General features: G+C 52.6%; 1 protein-coding gene across 1 annotated transcript in view; it reads right to left on the bottom strand.

Annotated features, from left to right (window-relative positions):
* Nucleotides 1-24123, bottom strand: part of Hmcn2 (hemicentin 2) — a 154078-nt gene that overhangs the window by 81855 nt on the left and 48100 nt on the right. Inside the window, 9 exon segments of the mRNA XM_041674639.1 lie at nucleotides 186-316; nucleotides 2016-2210; nucleotides 3992-4078; nucleotides 4586-4840; nucleotides 6748-6875; nucleotides 14441-14606; nucleotides 15912-16068; nucleotides 16171-16283; nucleotides 21799-21943. Coding sequence (XP_041530573.1) covers nucleotides 186-316; nucleotides 2016-2210; nucleotides 3992-4078; nucleotides 4586-4840; nucleotides 6748-6875; nucleotides 14441-14606; nucleotides 15912-16068; nucleotides 16171-16283; nucleotides 21799-21943 — 1377 coding nt within the window.

The raw sequence follows: 24123 nt of genomic DNA, 5'->3' as shown, positions 1-24123 counted from the left end.
AAGAGTTCAGAGGGAGAGAGTATGAGCAAGGAGGGAACAGAGGCTAGCGGAGCTGAGGTGACCAGAATCCAGTTCCCTCCTGCCTCTAAATCCAGGCATCCCCAAAGACATGTCACATACCTCCCTATGCCACCTCTGAGTACACACAGAACCTCCCCATCCCAACCTCCCCTGGAGATACCCACCAAATGCCCATCCTTGAGCCACACCACCTCTGGGACTGGAAAGCCATTTGCGTCACACTCCAGCGTCAGAGGCTGCCCAGCCAGTCCCGACACGTTGGTCATGCGCCCCTCTTCCCGGATGCTGGGGGGTACTTGGAGAGCAAGGAAAAACAGAAGGGCAGCTCCCACTTTAGCCGAGCTTGTCAGCTAGAACAGGCCACCCATGTCCCACTCCACCCCGGGTCCTCAAGCCTGTTATCAGCCTGCCACTGAGACCCCTGAGGACCCACCGTCTTTCATCTGTGTTGGTGCCTGATTTGACCACAAGGGCACCTCACGTGGTCACAGTGGCTTCGCCCAGGGACCAGCACAGCCCCTTCCCCACTGGGAACAGATATGTACTCTGACACCCAGTTCGAGAGGCGGGGTTCCCGGACACATCCAGTTCTCCCTGCGACCAGGTGTCACACCCGGGAAGCCCCAAGTGAGACTCACTAAGGTTGGCTCCCGTGTGTCTATAGGCATCCTCTCAGGGAAGTCATTGTACAGCAGACTGGGAACAAGCGCATTTCAGACCAAGAGGGCCAGCTCATCCCAGCAGCAGCAGGGAGTGCTCCCAGCTTGTCCTGTCCTTGTGGACAGGGGCTAACTCTGCACTGGGATCCCTGGCTGCAGGGGTAGGAACGCTTGTTGCTGGTGAAAGATGGATGGTACACAAGCCTCAGCTCATGGGGTGGGCCAGAGCTCTGCACACTATCATGCATGTTTATTTTATTTTATTTATTAACTTTGTGTGCGTGTGTATGTATGAGTGTGTGTGTGTGCGCATGCATGCACATGTGAAGGACAGAGAACAATCAGGGATGTCATTCCTCAGGTGCCATCTACCTTCTGTGTGACAGGATCACTCCCTGGGATTAAGAGCATACAACATAGAGTAGCCTGGCTGACCAGTTCCTGGGCATCTCCTATCTTTCCCCAGAACAGGGGCACACTGCAGTGCCCAGCATTTTACATGGGTCCTAGAGCTCAGACTCTGTTGTGAGGTATTATTTTAGCTGGACAAAGATGAGTTACGTTTGTTTATTACTTTAACAGTGTGAGGGTGTGTTACTTTGTTCGTGCTGCGTTTGTTTAATTATGTAAAGATATGTTGCACCTGTCTCCTCTTGCTGCCTAAGGCACCTGACTGATCTAATAAAGAGCTGAGTGGCAATACCTAGGCAGGAGAAGGATAGGCGGGGCCAGCAGGCAGAGAGAATAAATAGGAGGAGAAATCTATGTCCAGAAAGAACAGGAAAAGCAAAAGGAGGAGAGAACAAGGGACATGCCTGGGGCAAGAAGTGAGACCGATGCCAGCCAGCGGGTCATAGGGAAGCAGTAAGATATACAGAAAAAAGAAAAGGAATAATCCCCAGGGCAAAAGGTAGATAAGGAGAACCAGGTGAATCTAAGTTTAAAGAGCTAGCCAGAAACATGCCTAAGCTAGGCCAAGCATTCGTAATTAGTAATAAATCTCCGTGTCATGATTTGGGAGCTGGTTGGTGGCGCAAAAGAAAAAGCTTGGTGCAAAACTTAGGTTGTCATGGTTGCATGGCAAGTGCTTCACTGATTGAGCTGTCATCTTAGGTCACCTCAGACACCTACACTATCCCTACAGATGTACCTGGTGAAATGGGGTACCCTGTGCAAAGCCCTCAAGCCCCTGGCCTCTGGGGATGGAGATCAAGTGTTCATAGCATCCCTTGTAGGAAGCTTCTGGGCCCTGGGGCCCAGGCATCATTGTGGGTCTCCCTGGGGGAGGCAGACACAAGCCTGTTCCCAGCCTCCACCTCTAAGGCCTCGGCTTACCATAGACCACCAGCTTGGCTCTCCTGGACGCAGAGCCCACCTCATTGGTGGCCTGGCATTCATACTCTCCGCTGTCTGCAAGAGACACTGAGGACAGGAACAGTGACCCTTCATCCAGCACTGCTACATCTTCCCGGCCATTCAGAGGCTCTGAGGATGGGCCCCTCCGCCATGTGATTTGTGGCTTTGGTGTCCCTGGCAGGGTATGCAGAATCATCAGCCAAAAAACGTCACACACTGCCCCTCCATGCCAGCACTGTCCCATCACATCCCCTTTGCACATGTTGCTGACCCTCATGGTGGGTGGTCTCAGACTCTGTCACCCCCAGGCCAGGAGGAGGAGCCACCTCAGATTAGCAGTATTTGTCCCCTGTCTCCATACAATACTGAGCATCCATAGGCACAAGGACAAAACCCATTTTCTGATTCTCAGGGAGGTCCCAGGGGCCCTTCCCACATACCTACTGCCAGCCCTGAACTCTCTTTCCCAGCTCTGACTTTGAAATATTCCACAGAACACTACTGTCAATGGGCCTTTACTGCTCAGCGTCATCCCTCTTGAGGATCAGGGGCTTCCCTGGTCACTGCTGCACCCCAGCTACCAGCACAGCCCTTACATACTGGGTACTCCCTGAATGAACAAGCCTGCTGTGCTCAACATGCCAAACTGCCTCTGGAGCCGGGCATAGGCAGTGGGAGATGTTGACTCTTCCTGTCCTGTCCCTCCCTTCACAGCGTGACCAAACTTGGGGCAGCCACACTCTGGTCACACACCCCAGCCACGGAGGAGAGGTGATGATGTCCCTGAGTATCCCAAGGGCTTCCTTGTGCCAGACTCTTGGGCTATGCCCACCGCTGTGTACCTTTGGGGGAAGTGCCAAATACAACCTGGGGTGGACGATCCCAGAGAGGATGCATTACCGAGAGCCTTGGCTGAGGCTGGTGACACCGAAATCTGGCTCTGCTGGTTCAAGGATAAATGTGGGAGAGATCTGCGTGGACACTGTGGGACAGCTTGAAGGTAGCAAGCAGGCTGAGTTTGATGCCTTGCCATGACTGTGTTTCTGCCTGCTGTTTCTAGAGCGCAACACTAGGTGGCTCTATGATCAAGGCTCCCAGCTCCCACCTGCTCTTGAGCCCCTCTCCTGCCTGTCTCCTTAGGGCTATTCAGGTGCCCTGCTGCTGGCGATGGAGCTTCTGAGGCCGTCTCCTGCCATCTTTGCTTCTGCTGCCTTCTTTACCCACCTCTTGCTCCTCAGATCCTCGGCCTGTGAGGACACCGACCAACCATGGTGGAGATGGCTCATTTTACCCACCAGTCACAGACAAGCCCAAGAAGGTGGGTCCTGGGGCAGTGAGGTCTTTGGAGGATAGTGTGGAGCTATTTCCCCTCCTGGGTGCCAGGCACGGGTCTGGGAGCCTTGACTCACACCTCCCGTCTTGAGACCTCACAGCAGTGCCCCCACCATGCAAATGAGGAGACTGTGGCTCAAAAGGGAATGAAAACCTCCAGGAAGGGCCGAAGCCGGGCTCTGTCTCGACAGCTGGCCCTGAGGAGACAAGTGGACCCTCACCCGCGTTGCCATCCCAAAGCAAACCCAGAAAAGGCTGACTTGTTGGGCCCACTATGGGAAAGCATGGGGAAATATGGTAACCCCACAATCAATCCAAAAGGACCCAAGAGCTGCCCTTAGCCCCAGCTGTCACTTTTCCAGATGCTATAGGGGATTCATAGACAGACGGACTGGAAGTCAGGCCATACTGAGTCACGCATTGGCTGTGTGTCATTATACAAATTGCTTAACCTCTCTGGGACCAGATAACCCTAATAAAGAGAAACTAATGTCAAAACCCATCCTATAGAGTTGTCATTGTGATTCCATAACCCCCATAATCCAAGGAAGTCACCGAATAATCAAATTCCTGGAAGCTTGGCCAGCGCTTGCTTCCTAGCCCCACATTGGGCTTGACCTCACCTCGGGCAGGGCACCGCAGACTGGCATTCTCTCCCGCCACTCGCTCCAGTAGGCCCTCGGTCTCGTCAGCCCCCCAGTGTGGTGGCTCTGTGGGAGGTAGCAAGGCAAGTCCATAACCCTTAGGTCTAGCAATCCTTTTCAGTAAGAGATGGGGAGAGCGGATCTCCTCCCAGAACCCCAGTCCCCAGCGTCCCAGAGAGTCCTGCATCAGAGGCTGGACCTGTGCCTCGAACACAAGAAGTGTGATAGGGTCATGTCAGTGTCCTCCCGACAGCATCTTGCTTCTACTTCCCAACAGTGACAATGCTAGTACTGATCTGGAATATTCTGTGGCCTTGCCTATCACTGGATCCCCTTGCAGGTGAAAATCTGGCCAGGGTTGTCCATGTAGTAAACCAGAGAGCCGAGTCAGACACCCGATCCCTGACCACAGTCCCACAGAGACTTTGCACAAGGACTCTAGGGTCACAGGCCACGGGTCATCTGTGCAAATCAGGGAGCCTACATGGTGCCTCAGGAGAGCATCTCAGGGGTGTGGGCCATGGCAGCAGGAGGGAAGGTATGGTGGACCCGTGTTGGAGCTCGGGGACTCACCCAGCACACGAAGCTCCAGGTTCCAGGTGTCGGTGCCAGCGATGCTGGAGGCCTCACAGCGGTACAGCCCAGCATCAGAGGTCTGGACAGCAGCAAAGTGGACAGAGCCCTGGGGTCCCTCACCCCTCAGGGCCATCCCATCCTTGAACCAGCTCAGCTGGGGTTCTGGGTTGCCCTCGGCCGCACAGTTCAAATCAAGGGCTTCTCCCGCCAGCACCTTCAGGACTCGAGGGCCGGGCTGCACCTGAGGGGGAACTGGAAGGGTTCCAAGGATGAGCATCATGGTAGGCTGCAGAGTTAGGGGTCTTAGAGTCCCAGCCCATGCTACAACCTTGATATCAGCAAGCAGCAAAATCATCATGGGGGGTGGGGAGACCTAAGGCAGACCCTCCTCCTCATCGCCCAAGCAAGAGCTGTGGACCATGTGGCCTTGCTTCCCCACACCCTGAAAGAGCAGAATCCAGCTTCCACCTGGACACGTGAATGCACTCAATGCATCAATCCCCTACCCTACCCTGTGCCCTTGAGAAGTACCACCTGGTGGGCATATAGGGAAACTGAGGCACCGGAGGCAGGACTGACTCAGAAAAGCTGAGCTGGGTTGGAGCAGTGCACTCAGAGTAACTACACAATCTCAGCTCTGTTCCCTCCCCCACACTGTGGTCCTTGGCTCCAGCTGAGCCTCAGTTTCCCCTTGGAGCGAGCACCCACCCCCAGTGCCCCCCAGCCACACCTATGGACTGTGTTTGTATTTACCAGCCATTTTCCCACACTCCGCCCCGTGAGTCCTCCTGCAGGGTGGAGAATGTCACACCCAGTTTGAAGATGGGGAAACTGGGGCGTAGAAAGATTTTCCTCCTCTTCCGGATGGAGGAAAGTGGATACCGCAGCCCTGGGTCTGAGAGTCCAGACTGCTTCCAGAAGGCCCAGCCTGTGCAGGCCAGGAGCGTCCATAGAACCCAGGCCACACTGCTCTTCTGGGCCTTCAGGCAAGCTGAGGGACTCTGATATTGTCCCAGTCTCTAAGGCACAGTCAGAGAGTAGCCCAGGCATCGGAACCTAGCCCCTGACCTGCTGCCTGGAGGTGCTTGGGAGGATGCAGGAGCATGGAGTTGTCTATGCCGCAACCACTGTGCTACACCCACCGTCTTTGCCACATCTCAGTCTGCACTGCTCTGAGCCCTTCTGAAGGCTCGGGTTGGGCATTGTTGTAGCCCCACTCCACAAGGTTCAGGGAGAGCAAATAGCAGGCCTAAGGCCACAGAGAGCTGGGAGCAACGCTGAGACTCAAGCTTGGCTCTGCCGTTTCCGTCTCTGCTTTCACTTCCACCCCCACCTTCCTCTCATTGGCCAGGGCAAATCTTCTCTTTCCACGCCCCCAGCCCAGGCCTCAGCCTATCTGTCTGTAAAATGGGATGCTGGCTCGGGCAGGGCTGGCACGCATCTGTGAAGGGTTGGGGACACTTGGTTGGGAGGACAGATGATGTGTCTAGTCGTCCAGCTGGAGCGTGAGGGACACAGATGAGTGAGTACTCGCAGCTGTTCCCCATTACCCGCAGCCTTCAAGCACGGATTTCAAGTCACGAGCAACAAGGCGGAACATCATTATCTGTCTACCCTCCCCTTGTGGGTCCCACGAGAGTAGCAGGTGAACTGGGCCATGCTTGGTTCTGTTTTAGGGTTTCCCCGGGGCTCTGGGATGTGATGGACATGGGATGACTTTTTAAAAATGTTTCGAGGGGCCCCCTAAGTGTGCTAGGGACCAGTATCACAGTGGGTGCCTGGGAAACAGGAGCCCTCACAAACATCAGCGGGCCTATTATGGGGACATAGGCATCTTGCTGAAGCAGAGTGGTTTGGAAGGAAGGTTCTCCTGGCAGGAAGAGCCTTTAGCCCCATGAGCCTTTGCAAAGCTACAGCTGGGCTCCCAAGTTGTGTGACTTCAGCCGAACAAAGAGATCCTTGGAACCACTGCTTCCTATGTCTCCCTACTCTTGGTCCCCACTGAATGCTGTTGGTGGTGGGCCTCAACAGCCTCCCCAGACCCAGAGCCAGGAAGAGGGATGGCTGGCCTGGTACTGTAGAGCCTGAGAGAACCTGGAGGGAAAAGCAAGACAGGGAGATGATGGATGGAGTGAGAGACAGCCACCAGGGGGCCCTACCTTGAACCTTGAGGGTGTAGCGGCGAGATGTGGCCCCTGCGGGGTTGCTGGCTGTACACTCATAGTGGCCATTGTCATCCACCTGCGTCTGGGCCAGGTGCAGGGAGCCCGATGGGAGGAGATCGTACCTATGGGAGAGGGGAACACCAGGGAAATCTTACTCCACCCTGACCAGAGAAAGGCTTGAAGATCCACCTCCAAGGATCCAGTTGCCTCCCCCAGGCAGCCTTCCCAGACTGAGGTAGCATCTACCTTCAGGCCTTGACTCCAGCCCCTGCCCTGCCCCCAAAAGCCAAGGTCAAGTCCTCTCAGTGTAGGACCTATAAAGAGGTCGTTGGGTTTCAAGCCACACTCCCAGCCTGCTTAGCTGTGTGATCAAGGACACAAACTGTTGCTTCTCCGGGTTTCCATTTCCTCATCTATAAAATGGGCCTGCATCCCTGGGGCTCTAGCTCAGCAACCCCCTCCATGTCACACTATGGCTGGCGGCAATGCCCCTTGTCCTCAGCATATCTTTGTCAGGAGGCTAGAGCCTCCGCTTCCAGAGAAAAGTCCCCCAGCCCTAAGCCCTCAGTGTCTGAGTCCCTAGGCTCTCCTGAGCTCAAACCCGGGCCCCTTGGGGAGTTACTGACCAAAAACATCTTGAAGACCCATGAGAAGAAACTTTGCAGACCTTCTCTCAGATCTGGCCCACCTTACTGGTCCCTCCTCCCAAGGTTACAGGACCCTAGCCAGGCTCCAGCAGCTGGGATGGACCCCAAGGGGCCCTGCAGACATGATGTCAACTCCATATGTGTTGGCTCCAAGGGATGACGGCTGCAGCCTGTGGCCCTGACTAGCCTAGGAACAAGTGTCCAGAACAGGGGCGGAGGACCCCAAGGTCAATTGTCAAGCTAGAGCTGGCCTGAGCTCTTCAGATGGGTGTCAGCTTGGTTCCCCGTCCCCTTGCTACTGAGACTGAGCATCCACCCCTGCAAAATGGCATCACAAGGCCCCTGGCAGGATCCTTGGGAGCCATCCCTGAGCCCCCACTTCCCTCCATGCAGCTGCCAGGGTGCATGGTTTCCAACCACACCCAGGCTGTCAGCACTGGCTTTGCCTCTCTCCACCCATCGGTAAAGCGCAGCGATAGCCGCCTACCTAGAACCATTCTAGCTGGTCCAAGTATGCAGCAGGCGTTGTTCACAGCTTTGGGTGATACATAAGCTCACACAAGCACTCTACCAACTGAACTACATTCCAGGCCCCCAGCACCCTGTCTTTCTTATAACCAATCACAGGTCATTTCCTGCAGACATTGTCAGCATGGGGGGGGGGGTTGGTGTGGTGCACGCTCATTTTCATCACAAGAAAGAACTGAAGAATTGTGGACCCACAATTCAGCTAAGCAAGCTGACACTTGCAGGCTGAGGGCACCTGGGTCTGCCCGGAAGAGTGGGTGTTTGCTTGAGTGCTGGCGTGGCCGCATCAAGCTCCAGGAACAAAACTCAATCACACTGCCTTGGCCTGGAGTGATCTTTGCAGGGCATACCCTGGCCTCCTCTCTCACCACCCTCATCCCAGGCCCTGTCACACCTCTCAGAGCTCAGACTCAGCCCACTCTTGCCACTCTGTGCCTGCCCGGATGCACCTGCTCTTCCTCCATTATGCAGGCATCACTTCCTCCAAGATGGTTCCCTTCATGCCCTAGACTGGCAAGTCCATTTTGTGGCCTCCCATGGCTCTAGCCAGCTTGTGACCCCAGGAGCCTGTCTGCCAGAGGCTCCAATGGGAGACCCAACCCAGACCCTGCATGGAGCAATGTCTTTGTAGTGGCCCAGTTTGAACTTCCAACAAGGCTCAGAGAAAAGGTAAAACCACTGTCCTGGGCCTGGGGCTGGCTGTACATAGCTGGGAGGTTCTGGAAGGGGGTTCCAGGCAGCTTCCACCTGCCGTTCCCCCCAAGGCCCTCCCTACACCTTCCCAGAAGCTCAGCAGGGAAGCCCCAGCCAGGGAAGGGAGGAGGTGTGCAAGATGCCAGACTCTTCAAGCCAGGAGCTGCTGGGGATGGGGGTTCCATCAATAGGAGGGCTTCTTCAAGGCTCTACAGCCAGATGGCTCCTCACAGCACCCAAGAGAGCACTTGGACTCAAGGGGAATTTCCTGTTTATTATGTCCATCTGGCTGAGGCCTTGCAGTCCGGGGCCAGCCATACACACATGACAGAACACTGGGCTGGGAGATCCGCAAAGGGCCCATGGCCCTCCCCCACAACCAGGTAGAGGGCTGGATAGCAGCCTCATGATCTGCTCCAGATGGACCAAGGTACACCTGGTGGGAAGTACACCTGGAGAGATGTACACTCGGTGGGAAGTACACCTGGGGGGGGACGTGCACCTGGGGGGATATACACCTGGAGGGATGTGCACCTGGGGGGATGTGCACCTGGTGGGATATACACCTGGAGAGATGTGCACCTGAAGGGATGTGCACCTGGTGGGGAGCATCCACAGCTTACACCTTCCTGCTTTGTTCCCCATACTTCTGTCCAGCCAACTTCCAAAAGCCACTAGGGGGTTTATCATACATGTGATCGCTTACATTTTCTGGGAGGAATCAGGCGTGCCCAGGTCCTATTCTATTCCAATCCTTAGCACATAGTAGGTGCCCATGAATATTTGGCAGCAAATTACAGCTGCCCCCTGTCCACACACACACTCCCTCCTCAACTTTCACTTACACAGTCCCCTGTCCCACACTCTCAATATAGCCGTGCTCTGCCCTGGACAGTAATGGTTCCAGCTCTTCCGTGAAGCTTTCCCGGACACTCCCAAGCAGGCTAAAGTTCCAGAACCGAGGATCGCTCATTTGTTATTTATTCATTCAGTGGGCATGTCCTGGGTTCCTGGTGACTGGAGAGCCTGTGCTCCTCTTCTGGGACTGTTGAGAGTCTTAGCCCTTGTCTGCTCTGGTCTCTTCCATTGCCAAAGGGGCCACTTTGGGGCCTCTAGCTATAAAGGTCATTCCACAGTGTTTTCTACCTTACTGAAGGAGCACCCAGTGGACTGAAGGCTGGGAAGCTACTCTGTCCATGGGCCACACTTCTCAGCATATGTCTACTGTGTGCTGGTGTGTGCAATCATACCCGTTGGGCCAGGACATCTCTAAGGCAAGGATGAGGAGCCTTCCAATCTAGTGACACAAACCCCTCACCAGGAAGTCACGGGCAGAAAAGCGGAACTGGAGAAACTGAGGAAAGGGGGGAGGATGGTTTTAGAGAGACGGGGAAGGGAGAGATGGGAAAAGGGGTTCTGCACAATGACTGTCAGACAATGAAATTTTAGGCTGCTCATGATGCTACCAGGGCTAGTGTTGATGTCAGCAATGGCGGCCAACTGTTGTGTGCTTCCCGTATGTGTCTACACAGCGGAGCATCTGCTGGGTGCCTTCTTATTTGATACTCCTCGAGCCAGGCCTGAGGACAGAGTCCCCACGGGCACCATCGCCATGTTTAGCAAAGCAGAGGTCAGAGTGACAAGTTCTGTAGTCCATGCCACTCAGCTGGCCTGGGAACAGTGTGGCACCTGGCTCTCAGATCCTGCCACTGGGTATCCCCATCACCGTGTGGTGACCAAAAGTTTGGGGTCTGATGTTCGGTTAACAAAGGCAGCCACTGGTCATGTAGGTTGACAGCCAGACTTGGGAGCTAGTAGACTGACCACCAGCACCAGCTCTGAGGCTCCATGGAGGCAGAGACCCCACACCAGGCCCCTGGGCCGTCTGTACTCAGCCACTGGTTCTCATTAGTCAGCCCCATAAAGAGATTGGTGGGTGGGCTGGCTGTCCTGCAGGGTCCTAGGGAGAGGGCAGAGAACTAAGAGAGATTGTGACAACTGGAAGCTTGGAGCTGCTGCTGTGTCCCCTCGCTACCACTCCCCTTTTGGAATTGGGGAATCTGGCCCTGTGTGGGTCCCTGGCTTGATGCCTCAGGAGCAGGAGTAGAAGCCAGGAGCACTTCCAGCTGCCCCCACTCCAAAGCAGAATCCCAAAACAAACATTAAACATTGTTGCCTAGCAACACGCCCTAACCCAGCATCCCAGCTGAGGAGAGAGATGCTCTCTGGCCATCACCACCCGCTGGACCCTTTCACATCTCAGATGGGAAGACTGAGGTCCGAAGAAGAGATGGACCTTGTTTGAGTTCACCAAGCAAGTTGGGTTACTCTGGGCAGAGTCCCCAGGCCCTTCGGTGTCTAGTTTGAACTGCCACAGAGCTGGTGTGAGCTAGTCCCAATCTGAAAAGCCTACTTTTGCGTCGGTGACTAGGAAACTTCCGCAAAAACAACAGTTCCAGGACTGTGAGAGCAGACAGCCAAAGACCATTCCCTAAATCCTGTCCTTAGCTGATTGCCCTGGGGCCTGATCCCCCAAGGAGGTGACCCAGGAGACAGAGAGGAGCGTGTGAACAGAGACACCCAACAGCCCCATTTATATCAGTGAAACTGGTGGGGAAGTATATGCACCAAACAGAGGAATGGAGCTTCGTCACTCCAGGGCAGCTTGGATGCAGACTTGCCTCTGAGATAGTGTGCAGACACATCAGCAGGGGTGGACCAGAAGGATCAGGCATTTGGCCATGCAAGAAGGGCAGACGCCAGACCCACCAAATTTATATAGGAACAACGCGCATATATGCGTGAGATGCTCCGAAAGGGGGAGGACTCAGGTGGGAGTCAGGGTCTCTTGGCTTCTCCAGCCCCTGGAGCTCACTTTCTCCCAGAATCGCTCTGATTTGGGAAGTACTGGAGACATCCCCAAGTTCAGAATATTATTTTCCAGGTGCTTGGGAGAAGCAGTGGCCTGGACTGACCTGCACATGTGTACACATGTGCGTGTGTCTCGGCTCTGTGTGTAGCTGAGTGTGTTCGTCTGTGTGTACTGTCCCTGTGTGTCAAATTCCCCCTTCCCAGTCACTGGTTCTCTCTCCTCCTCTGTGGCCCCAGCATGACGCCATTTACCGCACCCAGCTCCGGGGTGGCCTGCTGGCTGGGCCTACCACTCTTGGCCAAACTGGGATAGAAGAGGCTATACCGGCCCAGCTTATCCTGACGCCAACTCCAGCCAGCCTTTCTTACAGGTTTATCAGTGATGCTGAGACAAGGCCAAACCACTCTGCGGCTGAGACCCCTAGGCCAGGCTTGGCATGGGGAGGCAGAACACCAGAGGACAGAGGAGGAGCCACCTGAGGCCTGCTGGATCCTGAGGCAGCCAGACACTTCCGGCTCATGGAAGGAAGTAAACCCTTTGGTTTGTAGAATGGGTCTGAAACCTGAGCCTTGGGGCTTCTTGGCCAAAGAAGAATAGGCAGGACAAAGGGAGAGAGCGTGAGCCTCTTACAAGGTTCTATTTTGTGGCTGAATGCCTGTGGGGTGGGGGCAGGGGCTATGCTCTATGCCTGTGAGTGGCTGCACTTTGGCCTCACACTCAGCTTTTGGCTCCAAGAAAGCCCAAAGAACTCCAAACACATGTCTTGCTTATTTAAAATGCAATGAAAAGAACAGAGGCACTAACCGACTGCCCAGAAACATACAGACACCTGTCTGTCATTAGCGGGTGAAGAGAGAGGCAGAAATGCTCTAGAATTGACGGTGGTGATTGCTGCACAGTTGTGAATTTACTAGAAACAAAAACCACTGAACTGGACAAGTGCAAGATATGAGCTGTCCCGTAGACGAGGGACTCCCACAAGCTAGTCAGGGGCCAATTCAAAAGACAATGGGCACGGTAAGATGAGAGTTGTGTGTGGTGGGTGTGCAAATGCATGCACACACATGTGGAGGCCAGAGGTCAGCATTGTCATCTGTCACTCTCTGCCTTATTTTTTGAACCAACTGACACTGAGCCCGGCCCATTGACTCAGCTTGAGTGACCAATGAACCCCAGGGGTCTCCCTGTCTCTGTCTCAGCCCCAGCACTGGGGTTCCCATCTCCAGACACCACGTCTGGGTTTTCCATGGGTGCCAAGGATTAATTCAGGCCCTCATGCAAACAGTTTACCCACTGGTTCATCTTCGTAGGCCCAGGGTGGTCCCATTTAAAACAACTTTTAAATGAATTTTAGTGTGTGTGTGTCCATGTCCCTGTGAGATGTGCACTCAAGTGCAGTGCCCAAAGGGGCCAGAAGAGGGCATTGACTCCCTTGAGCTGGAGTTACAGGAGCTTGTGAGCTGCCTAATCCGGGCACTGGGAACTGAACTTGGGGCCTCTGGAAGAGCAGTATGTGCTCTAAACTGCTATGCCATCTTTCCGACACCAGGATGGCAACCATTTAAAAGCTCCTGGTGCTGCCTCTGTGTGTTCACAACCAGGGGCAGCAGGAAGTATAAAGCGAATGGCTTCCACCATCTCCAACACCCAGGCCTCCACACCCTTCACACAAGAGAGTGGGATCTATGGAATATCCACTTTCCAGATATCAAAGAGGCTGAGAGCAGCCGGCGGCCACCTGCATTCCCCAAGTCAGTACAGGACCAGGAGCATCTATAGTTCCTCCCCAGGCCTGAGTTTTCCTTCTCATCCCAATCCTGGGCACACGGACTACCCCTGGAGATAAACCCCCAGAGTACCCCAAATCCAGAGAGAAGCCCTGAGAACCTTCTAGAAGGATGCCAGTAAAGGCAAAGGAAGAGAAACGCACTCTACGGTCACTATTGCTCAGAAGGCCCTGGGAGATTTACGGCTCCCTGTTGATCCATTAGCGCATCAGGGTGGAGGAGTGAACATCTGGAATGTGCTTCCCACTTCAGTAACAAGCCGTAAACAAACAGGCCACAGCCACCACCCCGCGAGGAGCAAACACTCGCCTTTCGGGGGGGGGGGGAGTGATGGCTCTCCCTACCCCCCTCTTCCCGTGCCGCTACCCCATCATCTCATTCCCTGGAATGCTCGAGGACACTGCAGAGCCCATCCAGGGCCAGTTTTCTGAGCTCCCTGTGTATTCAGGCACACACGGCTGCGAGCTTTGGAAGGATTCGGCAAGCAGATGTTCCGAGGGACACGTGGGGTGGTGGGGGTGGGAGTCGGCTGCTGGAGACCTTCTCAGTCTGAACTGTCCCAAAACCATTGCCAGGACTGATGTCACAGCCTGAGCTATGGTGCCTCTCCCCCTTCCCAGGTCAAGGACTCCAGGAATTTGAGGCACACTTACTCACTGGAAGTAGCACCCCACAGCCCCTCCTGAGCCAGCATTCTGTGCCACCAACAGTCCCTTGCAAGATCCCCAGTGAGAAGCAGCAGAGGCAAGCCACCAATGCAGCTACAAGTCTACAGAGTAGCCGTAGAGGCAGCTTGGGTCTTGGCCAGGATGTATCACCCACCCTAGTTCTGGCTTTTCTTACTCCAGGGACCCCGAGAGCATCACCCCACCCCAGGAACCCTCAGCATCTTGGTGTAGCTCAGAAAGCAAAGGCCACGGGGAAAATGAGAATCAAGGTGACCCATGGTACCTGGAACATACAGGCTCAAGCCTGCAGCTCAGGATGTGAAGTGTACAAGATGTGGGCTAGGTCACGAGCCGTATTCGCTGAAGCCTTTGAGGCTTCCCTGCGTATCTTTAAAGTCACATGAGCCTGCTTGGGTGACAACCACTTTGAGACCAGTCTTCCTCCAAGCCAAGCTTGGCCCCCTTCTAGCCCCACGTGCTAAGGCTGTGTACCTGTTGGTGACAGACAGCAGAGGATGGGCGTCCTTGGTCCAGGTGACCAGTGGGGTCGGAGAGCCTTGGGCCTCACAGTCCAGGGTCACCTCTTCACCAGCCTTGACTGTGACTCTCAGAGGAGCCTCCATGGCCTGGGACTCATTCATTTTGATCCTGGGTTTGGCTGTCGGGAGAAGTAAACACAGCGGGGAAGAGAAGCAAGAGGATAGCATAGGATGGCATCACCTTGACCTTGGGGAGGTCCAGAGCGCAGGAGAGACAAGGCTAGCGCAGTTTTGTCTCCACATTGACCGTCCACCACTCTGCTCTGCCGCCTCCCCATTGGCTAATCCTTTCATGCCCAGGACATGAGCCACAAAATGGGGTATGAACTCTCCCTGGCTCCTTATTAGAGAGGGATTTAGGATGACTTATGCATGTCATTTCTCTGTTAGGACAGAGACCCCTGATGGAAGAGGTGCTTCCGTACCCACACCCCCATAGCTTGCCCAGCATACACACACTAAAGGAACTTGGTAGGAACAAGCCACATAGCGGGGGTATCTGAATACTACCATGACTTCCTGTGCATGCGACATCACTAGTTCTGACAGTAAACCCTCTTGTCGTTGGTTCTTTTTGATGTAGGTTCCCATGGAGCTTAGGCTGAATGTCAGCTCTGTGTAGCCAAAGATGACCTTAAACACCTAATCCTCCTGCCTCCACCTCCTGTAGAACTGGGATTACAGGTAGGTACCATCACATCCAGTTTTGTTTTGTTTTTAAGACAGGGTCTCCTTATGTGGCCCTGGCTGTCCTGGAACTCACTATGTAGACCAGGCTTGCTTCAAACTCACAGAAATCCACCTGCCTCTGCTCCCCAAGTGCTTGGACTAAACGGCGTGTTTTCCCACACCTGGAAGACTTTTTCTAAATGTGGTGCTGGGGATGGAACCCAGAGCCTCGTGCATGGTAGGCAAGCATTCTACCTGCTGAGCTACACTCCAAACCCCCGTTGGTTTTGACATCAAATACTAGATCTAAAGGTATATATTGAAAACCAATGAGACTCAGTCCCCGAGGCCCAGGTCTGAGGAAATGACCAAGGCATTCCATTCCTGTCCTGGCAGCATTTAGAGTCCACAAAAAACACGAAGACCCAGCTGACCAGTCTGCAATGGGTTACCTAATCCCAGTAGTGATGGAAGCTACTAAGGGGATGTCCTACCCAGAGTTTACAACAAGGTGGTTTCATCCAGCTGGGGTCTGACACATGAGAAAAGTTGGTTGGTCCATGAAGTTCATTCACACAAACCTCACATGTAAGAACCTGAGGCAGGTTTGAACATCAAAAATAAAAGAGGAGGCCAGAGAGTGTAAGGGTGAGCAGAGAGGCAGATACTGGGACTCAGATGGTCGCAGAAGGCTGGAGGAGCCTCGGTGGGATTCCCACTGATCTGCCCTTACATCCGGATCCCTTACTACTCACTGTTAACAGAGAGCCACATCTCCTGGCTGGAGAAGCCCACACTGTTGGTGGCTGTGCACACATAGGCGCCTGCATCCTGAGGTGATGGCTGGACAATGACCAGGGTACCATCCCTGCTCACATTGTAGTGACCCCTGGTAGTCAGGGTGTTGGCTTCCTAGGACAGAACCATGGTGACAACATCAGAGCTCACACTCTGTCCCAGGATATATCAGGCTGACATCTCTGGCTTCCCCTTAAGGTTACAGGCTCTGCCTACCTTGGTCCAGGTGATGGTGGGGGTGGGAACACCTGAGGCCATGCAGGGGAGGGAGGCTGGTACTCCTTCCTTGGTGACGTGGTGGGTGGCAGTCGGATGGATCCTAGGTGGCACTTTTATAAAGAAACCCATTTTTAAAATATTATAAATCAGTGTTCCTAATGGCCAAGGCTCAGAAGAACCCATGTCTACCAGTGATGACTGGATAGCAAGACGGGATAGTGTATCCCGTGTGTGTGCACAGTGGTATGGTACTCAGTCTTCCAAAGGAAGGGACTGATTCTAACTCTGACATTTCAGGAAAGTCAGAACTGGACCCTAAAACCATTGGTGGTCGCTGGGTGTTAGGACTGGGGGTGCAGAGCACAGATGGAAAACCTCAAGCTGAGACCAACATGATGGGAACATGTGACCATGGGCCTCCAGGCCTTGCCAGCTGTTGGTGTGGGTCACTCTGAGTAGTGAAGAGGATTGTTCATAATGAGAGAGTCTGCAGGCAAGGGGGAGGAAGACATGGGGTATTTTTGCATATCTGTTTGATTTTTCTATGGAATCCATTTTTTAAAATCACACAAACCAAATGACAACCTAGCTGTACAGGCTTGTTGGTATAGGTTTGTAATCCTAGCTACTTTGGAGAGGCTGAGGCAGGAGGATCCCAAATCCCAGGCCTGCCTGGGCAATATGGTGAGACCCCATCTCAGAATTAAAACAGTGAGAGATATAGGGATTGGGATATAACTTGGCAGCAAAGCACTAGTCAGACAGGCACACTGCCATGGGGCTCCACCCTTACCACTAGAAAGAAAGGAAGGGGAGGGAAGGGAAGGAGGGAGGGAGAGATGCATAAGGAAAGAAAGAAAAGAAAAAAAGAAAGTGACTGGGGAGATGCTCAGTTTGTAAATGGCTTGCTACATAGACATGAGGACCTGAGCTCAGTCCCCAACACCCACATAGAAGGTAGGTTCCATGATGTGGATGGGCAGAGCTAGGAGGGTCCCTGGAGCTCTCTGAGCTGCTGGTCTACCCTAAAATATAAGGTGGGGAGATGAGGGGAGATAGCCAGCATTAGCGTCTGACTTCTAAGTGCACACACACTCATAAGTGTACATTCACAATCCACACAATGAAAAAAGAAAAGAGAAAGCTCTAAGCCAGGAGCTGGTGGTACACACCTTGAATCCCAGCACTCAGGAGGCAGAACCAGGTGGGTCTACGTGAGTTCGAGGCCAGCAGTGTCTACATAGTTACAGGCCAGCCACGGATACATAGACCCCATCTTAAAGAGAGAAGGGAGGGGAGACAGAGACAGAAAGAGACAGAGACAGAGACAGTTTTCAACCTGGGTAGTGTCTGTGAACGTCTTTTACACAATTGGATCCAACACTAGAAAACACTGTGAATGATCAACCTTTTGTTGCTCTGATATCTAAAAGAAGTTCAACAGGAGAAGAAAATTGGCTCAGTATCTGTGGCCACATGGCTGGCGGTCATGGATTCCATCTAGACCCAGGCTGCCTGGGCCGGGAGCAGCTGTGCGGTCTCGCTGCTCAGGACTTTGTGTAAACCACTTAATCTTCCAGTCCCTGGATTCCCGGATGTGCCAGCAAGCTTAACCAACTCTGATTCCCTGCTCATGGCGTTGGGGACAGACTGATGAGAAACAGCAGAAAACAACATTCACAGGACAGAACAAACTTAGAAACAGGTGCCAGAGGCATCCTGGGAGCCCTCTGGATTCATAAAGAGATGGGAGGGAAGCCAGAAGCCAGAAGCCAGAGCCCGGGAGGTTCAGGGAGTACGTCAGGGAGGAAAAGGTCTTCCCTGTGCTCCAGCAGATGAGTGGTGTGTCTGGAATGGACGTGATGAAGCCAAGAGACCAGGTTAGACCACATCAGTGTCAGAGATACCACCTCTAGGCATGTGCTTGTGTATGTGTGTGTGTGCGTGTGTGCGTGGGTGCATGTGTGTGAAGTAGAAACATGTGTGTGTGCGTGTGTGCGTGGGTGCATGTGTGTGAAGTAGAAACATGTGTGTGTCTAGCTGCAATCTGCCATGGGCTCCAGTTCCAGTTTCAGCAAAATTTTGATCTGCAGAATCTGTGACTGCAGAGGCGGGAAGCTGAGGCCTCCCCACTCCCAGCTCCTGATGTGATGGGTTTGGCTCTCCTCTCTCACCCGCTTCTTCCTGCTCACCCCTTCAGTTTCACACAAGAAGTGCCATGGAAAGAGAATAGCCCATGCAAGTGACAAACACATCTCAACTTATCTCCTCAACTCAGAGACAGTGGCACTTGGTTAGGTAAGCTGAGGACCCCAACACCCCGAGTAGGAGGACAGCTGGGTACAATAAGCTTGCTTCAAAATGTTCCACTATCCAGAACTCAAAACGCGGAGTGCATTGATTGATCATGTCCATGTCGTAAGGGACGTAAGTCCACGGGGGAGATGAGGACATGGGCAGGGCCATCACAGCGCACCCAACAGGGGATCCGCAGATTCTACACTGATTCCCCCGAAGCCATGAGTGACAGGGGCACAGCCATGACATACTGTCACAGGAACACGAGACAACAGTAGACATGACCACAGGTTTGTTTATTCTAATGGATGTGGAGCTGGGGAGATGGTTTGGTCGTTAAAGGCCTTCTGAAGTAGGACCTCAGCCCCCACATAAAACCTGGGCATAGCTAAGCACATCTATAATTCAGTGGGGGGAAAGAGATGGTGGAGGAGGATGGGAGTGGAGGGGGATGGTGGTGGAGGGGGATAGTGGTGGAGGGGGATGGCGGTGGAGGGGGTGGTGGAGGGGATGGTGGTGGAGGGGGGAAGGTGGTAGAGGGGATGGTGGTGGAAGGGATGGTGTTGGAGGGGGTGGTGGAAGAGGGGGTGGGGGACAGGAATGTTGTGGAGGGGGTGGTGGTGGAGGAGATAGACCCTAGAGGTAACAGGCTACTCTAGGCAATCAGTGAGCTCTGGGATCAGCTAGAGGCACTATCCCAGAAACCAAGTGATGAATGAACTGTGAGACGGCTCAGTGCATAAAGTTGCTGCCAGGCCTGACAGCCTGAATTGTCCCTGGCAGCCACATGGGAGAACGAAGGAACCTGTTCTCTCAAGCTGTCCTCTGATCCCCTCATGCATGCTGTGGCACGCACACACACACACACACACACACACACACACACACACACACACACACGATTAAATAAACAAATATGATAGTGACATGAAAAGGGGGAAAGTCATAGTAGAAGACACCTGATGTCAGCTCTGACCGTCATATACATGAGCGCACAGGTGCACACACATACACTCTACACACAAAATCAATACATGGATTTACAAGGAGATAGATACAAAGAGAGTTCATACACAAAGCATATAAAGAGCATATGAGGAGATAGGAGTGGTTGGTACACCTTTAATCCCTGCATGCAGGAGGCAGGGACAGGTGGAAATCTTTGAATTTGAAGCTAGCCTGGTCTATACAGCAAGTTCCAGGCTAGCCAGAGTTACATACAGAGGCCCAGTCTCAAGCAAATAAAAGTAACAATGATAAACCATATGAAGAATGTTTAGGTGTGACGCATAAAAATGACTGTTCTAAACATACATTAACTATATGCAGTCAGTTCCCTACTCCTATACAGGTTCAATCAACCTCAAAGGGAAAATATTTAGAAAACTACTTCAACTGAAGAGCATTTTTTTTTCTGTTTTTATTTTTATTTTTTTCGAGACAGGATTTCTCTGGAACTTTGGAGCCTGACCTGGTGCTTGCTTTGTAGACCAGGCTGGCCTCGAACTCACAGAGATCTGCCTGCTTCTGCCTTCCAACTAGTGGGATTAAAGGCGTGGACCACCAGCTTCCAGTGAAAAGCATATTTTCCCTTTTTAAATAAAGTATATTGGTCATTTGCAATATCTCCATTCTGCTAGGCACTATAAGTCTATAGGCATCATGGGCATAGGAGACCACTTCCTAAATGTAATCTCAGTAGCACAGAAACTGAGAGAAAAAAATAATAAATGGGAAGTCCTGAAACTGAGAAGCTTCTGTAAAGCAAAGGACACGGTCAGCAAGACAAAATGACAGCCTACAGAATGGGAAAAGATCTTCACCAGCCCCACATCAGACAGAGATCTGATCTTCAAAATGTATAAAAAACTCAAGAAATTGGTCATCAAAATAACAAATAATCCACTAAAAAAATGAGATACAGACCTAAATAGTAACTCTCAACAAAGGAATCTAAAATGGCTGAAAGACACTTAAGAAAATGTTCAACATTCTTAGCCTTCAGAGAAATGCAAATCAAAACAACTCTGAGATTCCATCTTACACCTGTAAGAATGACCAAGCTCAAAAACACTGAAGACAGCTTATGCTGGAGAGGTTGTGGGGTAAAGGGAACATTTCTGCATTGCTGGTGGGAATGCAAACTGGTACAGTCACTTTAGGTATTGATATGGCGATTTCTCAAAAAAATTAGGAAACAACCTACCTCAAAATCTAGCAATACCACATGTACTCAACTATGCTCATAGCAGCATTGTTTGTCATAGCCAGAACCTGGGAACAACCTAAATACCCCTCAACCAAAGAATGGATAAGGGAGATGTGGTACATTTACACAATGGAGTACTACACAGCAGAAAAAAAAACGACATCTTGAAGTTTGTGGGAAAATGGATGGATCTAGAAAACATCATATTGAGTGAGGTATCCCAGACCCAGAAAGACAAATATCATATGTACTCACTTATAGGTGGTTTTTAAACATAAAGCAAAGAAAGCCAGCCTACAAACCATAATCCCAGAGAACTCAGACAATAATGCGGACACTAAGAGAGACATACATGGATCTAATCTACAAGGGAAGTAGAAAAAGACAAGATCTCCTGAGTAAATAGGGAGAGTGGGGACCATGGGAGAGTGTAGAAGGGGAGAGGAGAGGAGAGGAGGGGAGGGGAAAGGAGAGGAGGGGAGGGGAGGGGAGGAGAGGAGAGGAAGGTAGTGGAGAAAAATATATAGTTCAATAAAAACAATTTAAAACATTAAAAAAAGAAGTCTGTAGGCATCTAGAGTCTATCAAGAATGTGTGCGGTTCCTACGCAAATCCTAACCAGGGTTTCATGTAGCCCAGGCCAACCTCTAACTTACTATGTAGCTGAGTGTGACTTTGGGCCCCAACCCTTCTGCCTCCATCTTCCAGGAGCTAGGATTACAGGTGTGGGCCACCACACCATCTTTCTGTGGTGCTGGGGATGGAACCCAGGGCCTTGGGCATGCCAGATGAGCTCTCTGCCACCTGAGCCACATGCCTGACTCAGATACCGTTCATTCTAGGGCAGGACTTGACCATGGCCAGATTTATAATTATTAGCACAGGGCATTTTGAAACCATTTCACTATGGATACTGAGGGATAGCTGCGGACAGGGAACACATACGCAGTATAAAAAGTATATGGTGTTTTACCTATCGACGGCACAGGAATATGTCAACCCTAATCTCCCTTCAGTGAAGACATGGTATTTTCACAAATTTTCCGAACAAAAGTGTTCAAGTTGCCTCAAGTGCCTCCCCTCAGCCCATTGCCACCATCTTGGGGTCCAGGACTCACCCTGGACCACCAGCTCCACGTCTCGGTGCTGAGAACCTGCCACATTGGTGGCCACACAGCTGTATTTCCCAGCATCCTCTTGCAGGGCCCGGTCAAGGTGGAGGCTGCCATCAGCACGGATAGCATGGCGGCTTCCTGGAGGGAGCTGGTGAGGACAGGGAGACAGGAGTTTAGAAAGAGAGATTGGCACTCAAGTGGGTAGCAGCCACCCCCAGGAGCATCTCTGCCACCCAGGCCTGTGGGGTACACTGGACCAAGAGACCAGGGACTGGTAGAAGAGCCAGCTGGGGTCAAGTGTGACTTCCCAGCCCCCCCCTTCTCTGAGACTCGCCATCTCCTGAGATCAGCAGGGCAAGGGGGACCCCACTTCTGTGGTTCCACCGCTCCCTCAGCCAGCCGGTCAGGTAGGTAGGTGGTCCAGGGCTACCCATCTAACGAAAGCTGTCCCGTGAGAGTTAGTAAGAAGAATGTGGAGTTGGGGCAGAGATCTTAGGCTGAGGGGCAGTGGCAGCCCTCCCATGCCACCAAGGCCCCAGGGAGAGAAGACACAAGCAGAGAACACAGCCATGCAGATATGCAGAGAGCTTTACAGCTTTGGGGGCCTTCCCCAGGAGATCTACCACAACAGAGTGGATGGGGGCAGGAGATGTCCAGTTGCTAAATCCTGCTGAGAAGTTCTAGATCTTTCCAGGGCTTTCTAGATTTTTCTAGATTTGACCCCTTTGAACTTTCCCAGTCACTATCCCTGATCCCAACTGTACATTCTATACCCCCGTACTCCCAACTGAGCCCCTAGGCCGTCTAGATCACAAACTGAGTGAGCCCAAAGGGCTCTCTTCGCACAGGGCAATTGAGCAGGGGTTTCACACAGTGCTCCCTGCCCTGAGTGTACAGAGGCCCATCTCGTCCCACACACCTGGCAGTCTGCCCTTGAGACTTCAGTGTTCAGAGACCACCCTGCAACTCCACAACCATATTTAACTGTACAGTCTGCAGAGCAGGTAATGAGGCTAAAGAATGCCTAGGTTGAGCCCATGTGCCTTTAGGGTGCACTCTATGTGCCTTAGGATGCTCAGAGCTGCACCTGCTCAGAGACAGCAGGGGAAGGAAGGGAGGGAGGGAGGGAGGGAGGGAGGGAGGGAGGGAGGGAGAGGGAGGGAGGAAGGAAGGAAGGAAGGAAGGAAGGAAGGAAGGAAGGCAGGCATGTAGGCAGGTGGACAGGCAGATCATGCCAGTGTTCTCTGCACAAGGCCGTCAGGACAAGGAAGCCAGTACTACACATTGTGGTTTCAAGTTAAAGTTAGCAGAAGAAATCTTCCATGTCCCTCTAGCGTGGCTCACAAACTTGCTGCACACTGAGCATCCCAGGGAGATTTTAAAGTAGACCTAAGAGTGGCGTGACCGCTGTCCTCAGAGGCTGTGACTCCATGGTAGAGTTGAGGCCCAGGACAAACAACAAACTCCTGAAGAGTCTCTGAAGTACATCCACACTAGAGGGCACCACGGGAGACCATCTCAAGTTGGGCAGCGAAGGCATGGGAGGGGGTGATGCTCTGCCTGGGACTTGAAATGGGACTGGCAAAGTTTGTGTCAAGCATCAGAGGTAGACTATTTTAGATTATCTGACCTCTGACTCAACTGCCCAATTTGATGCAAACAGACTAATTGTGAGGGGGCTGTGTTTCAATAAAACTTTATTTAGAACAAAACAGACCTTGGGCCACATATGCTCCTGCCTCTGAGGTTTTTAAGTTTGGGCATCAGGGTCCAAGCCTAGCTTGGCCACCTACTAGCTATTTGATTTTAAGCATGTGGCTTAACTTCTCTAAGCCTCAGGTTCCCTATCTGCAAATGGGAAAATGGCAGATGCTTCTCCCCATCAAGGTGTGATGGGGATAGAAGATGAGAGCCATAGGCAGGAGGGACTTGGTGTCACATGCTCTGCCATTAGCCCAGCACGGAAAAAGAAGAATAACAAGTGTGACTGGAAAGGCGTTTGGTTGGCAGGAACAGCATGGGCGAGCACACAGACACATGGTCGTCTAGCCTTCTGGGAACAGACCGAGAGAGGATGGGATAGGGAGATGAGGGGTGGATGGCGAGAGAGAAATGCTGGAGCCTGCAGATGGCAGGTGGTCCTGGCAGGAACCACAATGTCGCTGGAGCTATTCCTGCAGCTTGGTGGCTGGGTCCAGAAGCAGGCTTGGGGAATAGAAGAACAAGCCAGCACTGGCTGTCTCCCCAAGGTGCCTTAGTGAGGAGAATCATTTATCATCTCAAGGGCACAGGGGTTACGAGAGTGAACAGAGGGAAGGCTGAGCAAAG

Source organism: Microtus oregoni, unplaced genomic scaffold (genome assembly GCF_018167655.1).
Source record: "Microtus oregoni isolate MIOR12 unplaced genomic scaffold, Mior012 000025F_ref0000491, whole genome shotgun sequence".
NCBI classification, from domain to species: domain Eukaryota; kingdom Metazoa; phylum Chordata; class Mammalia; order Rodentia; family Cricetidae; genus Microtus; species Microtus oregoni.
The sequence above is the reverse complement of the archived record's forward strand: the minus strand, read 5'-3'. Positions and strand labels throughout refer to the sequence as shown.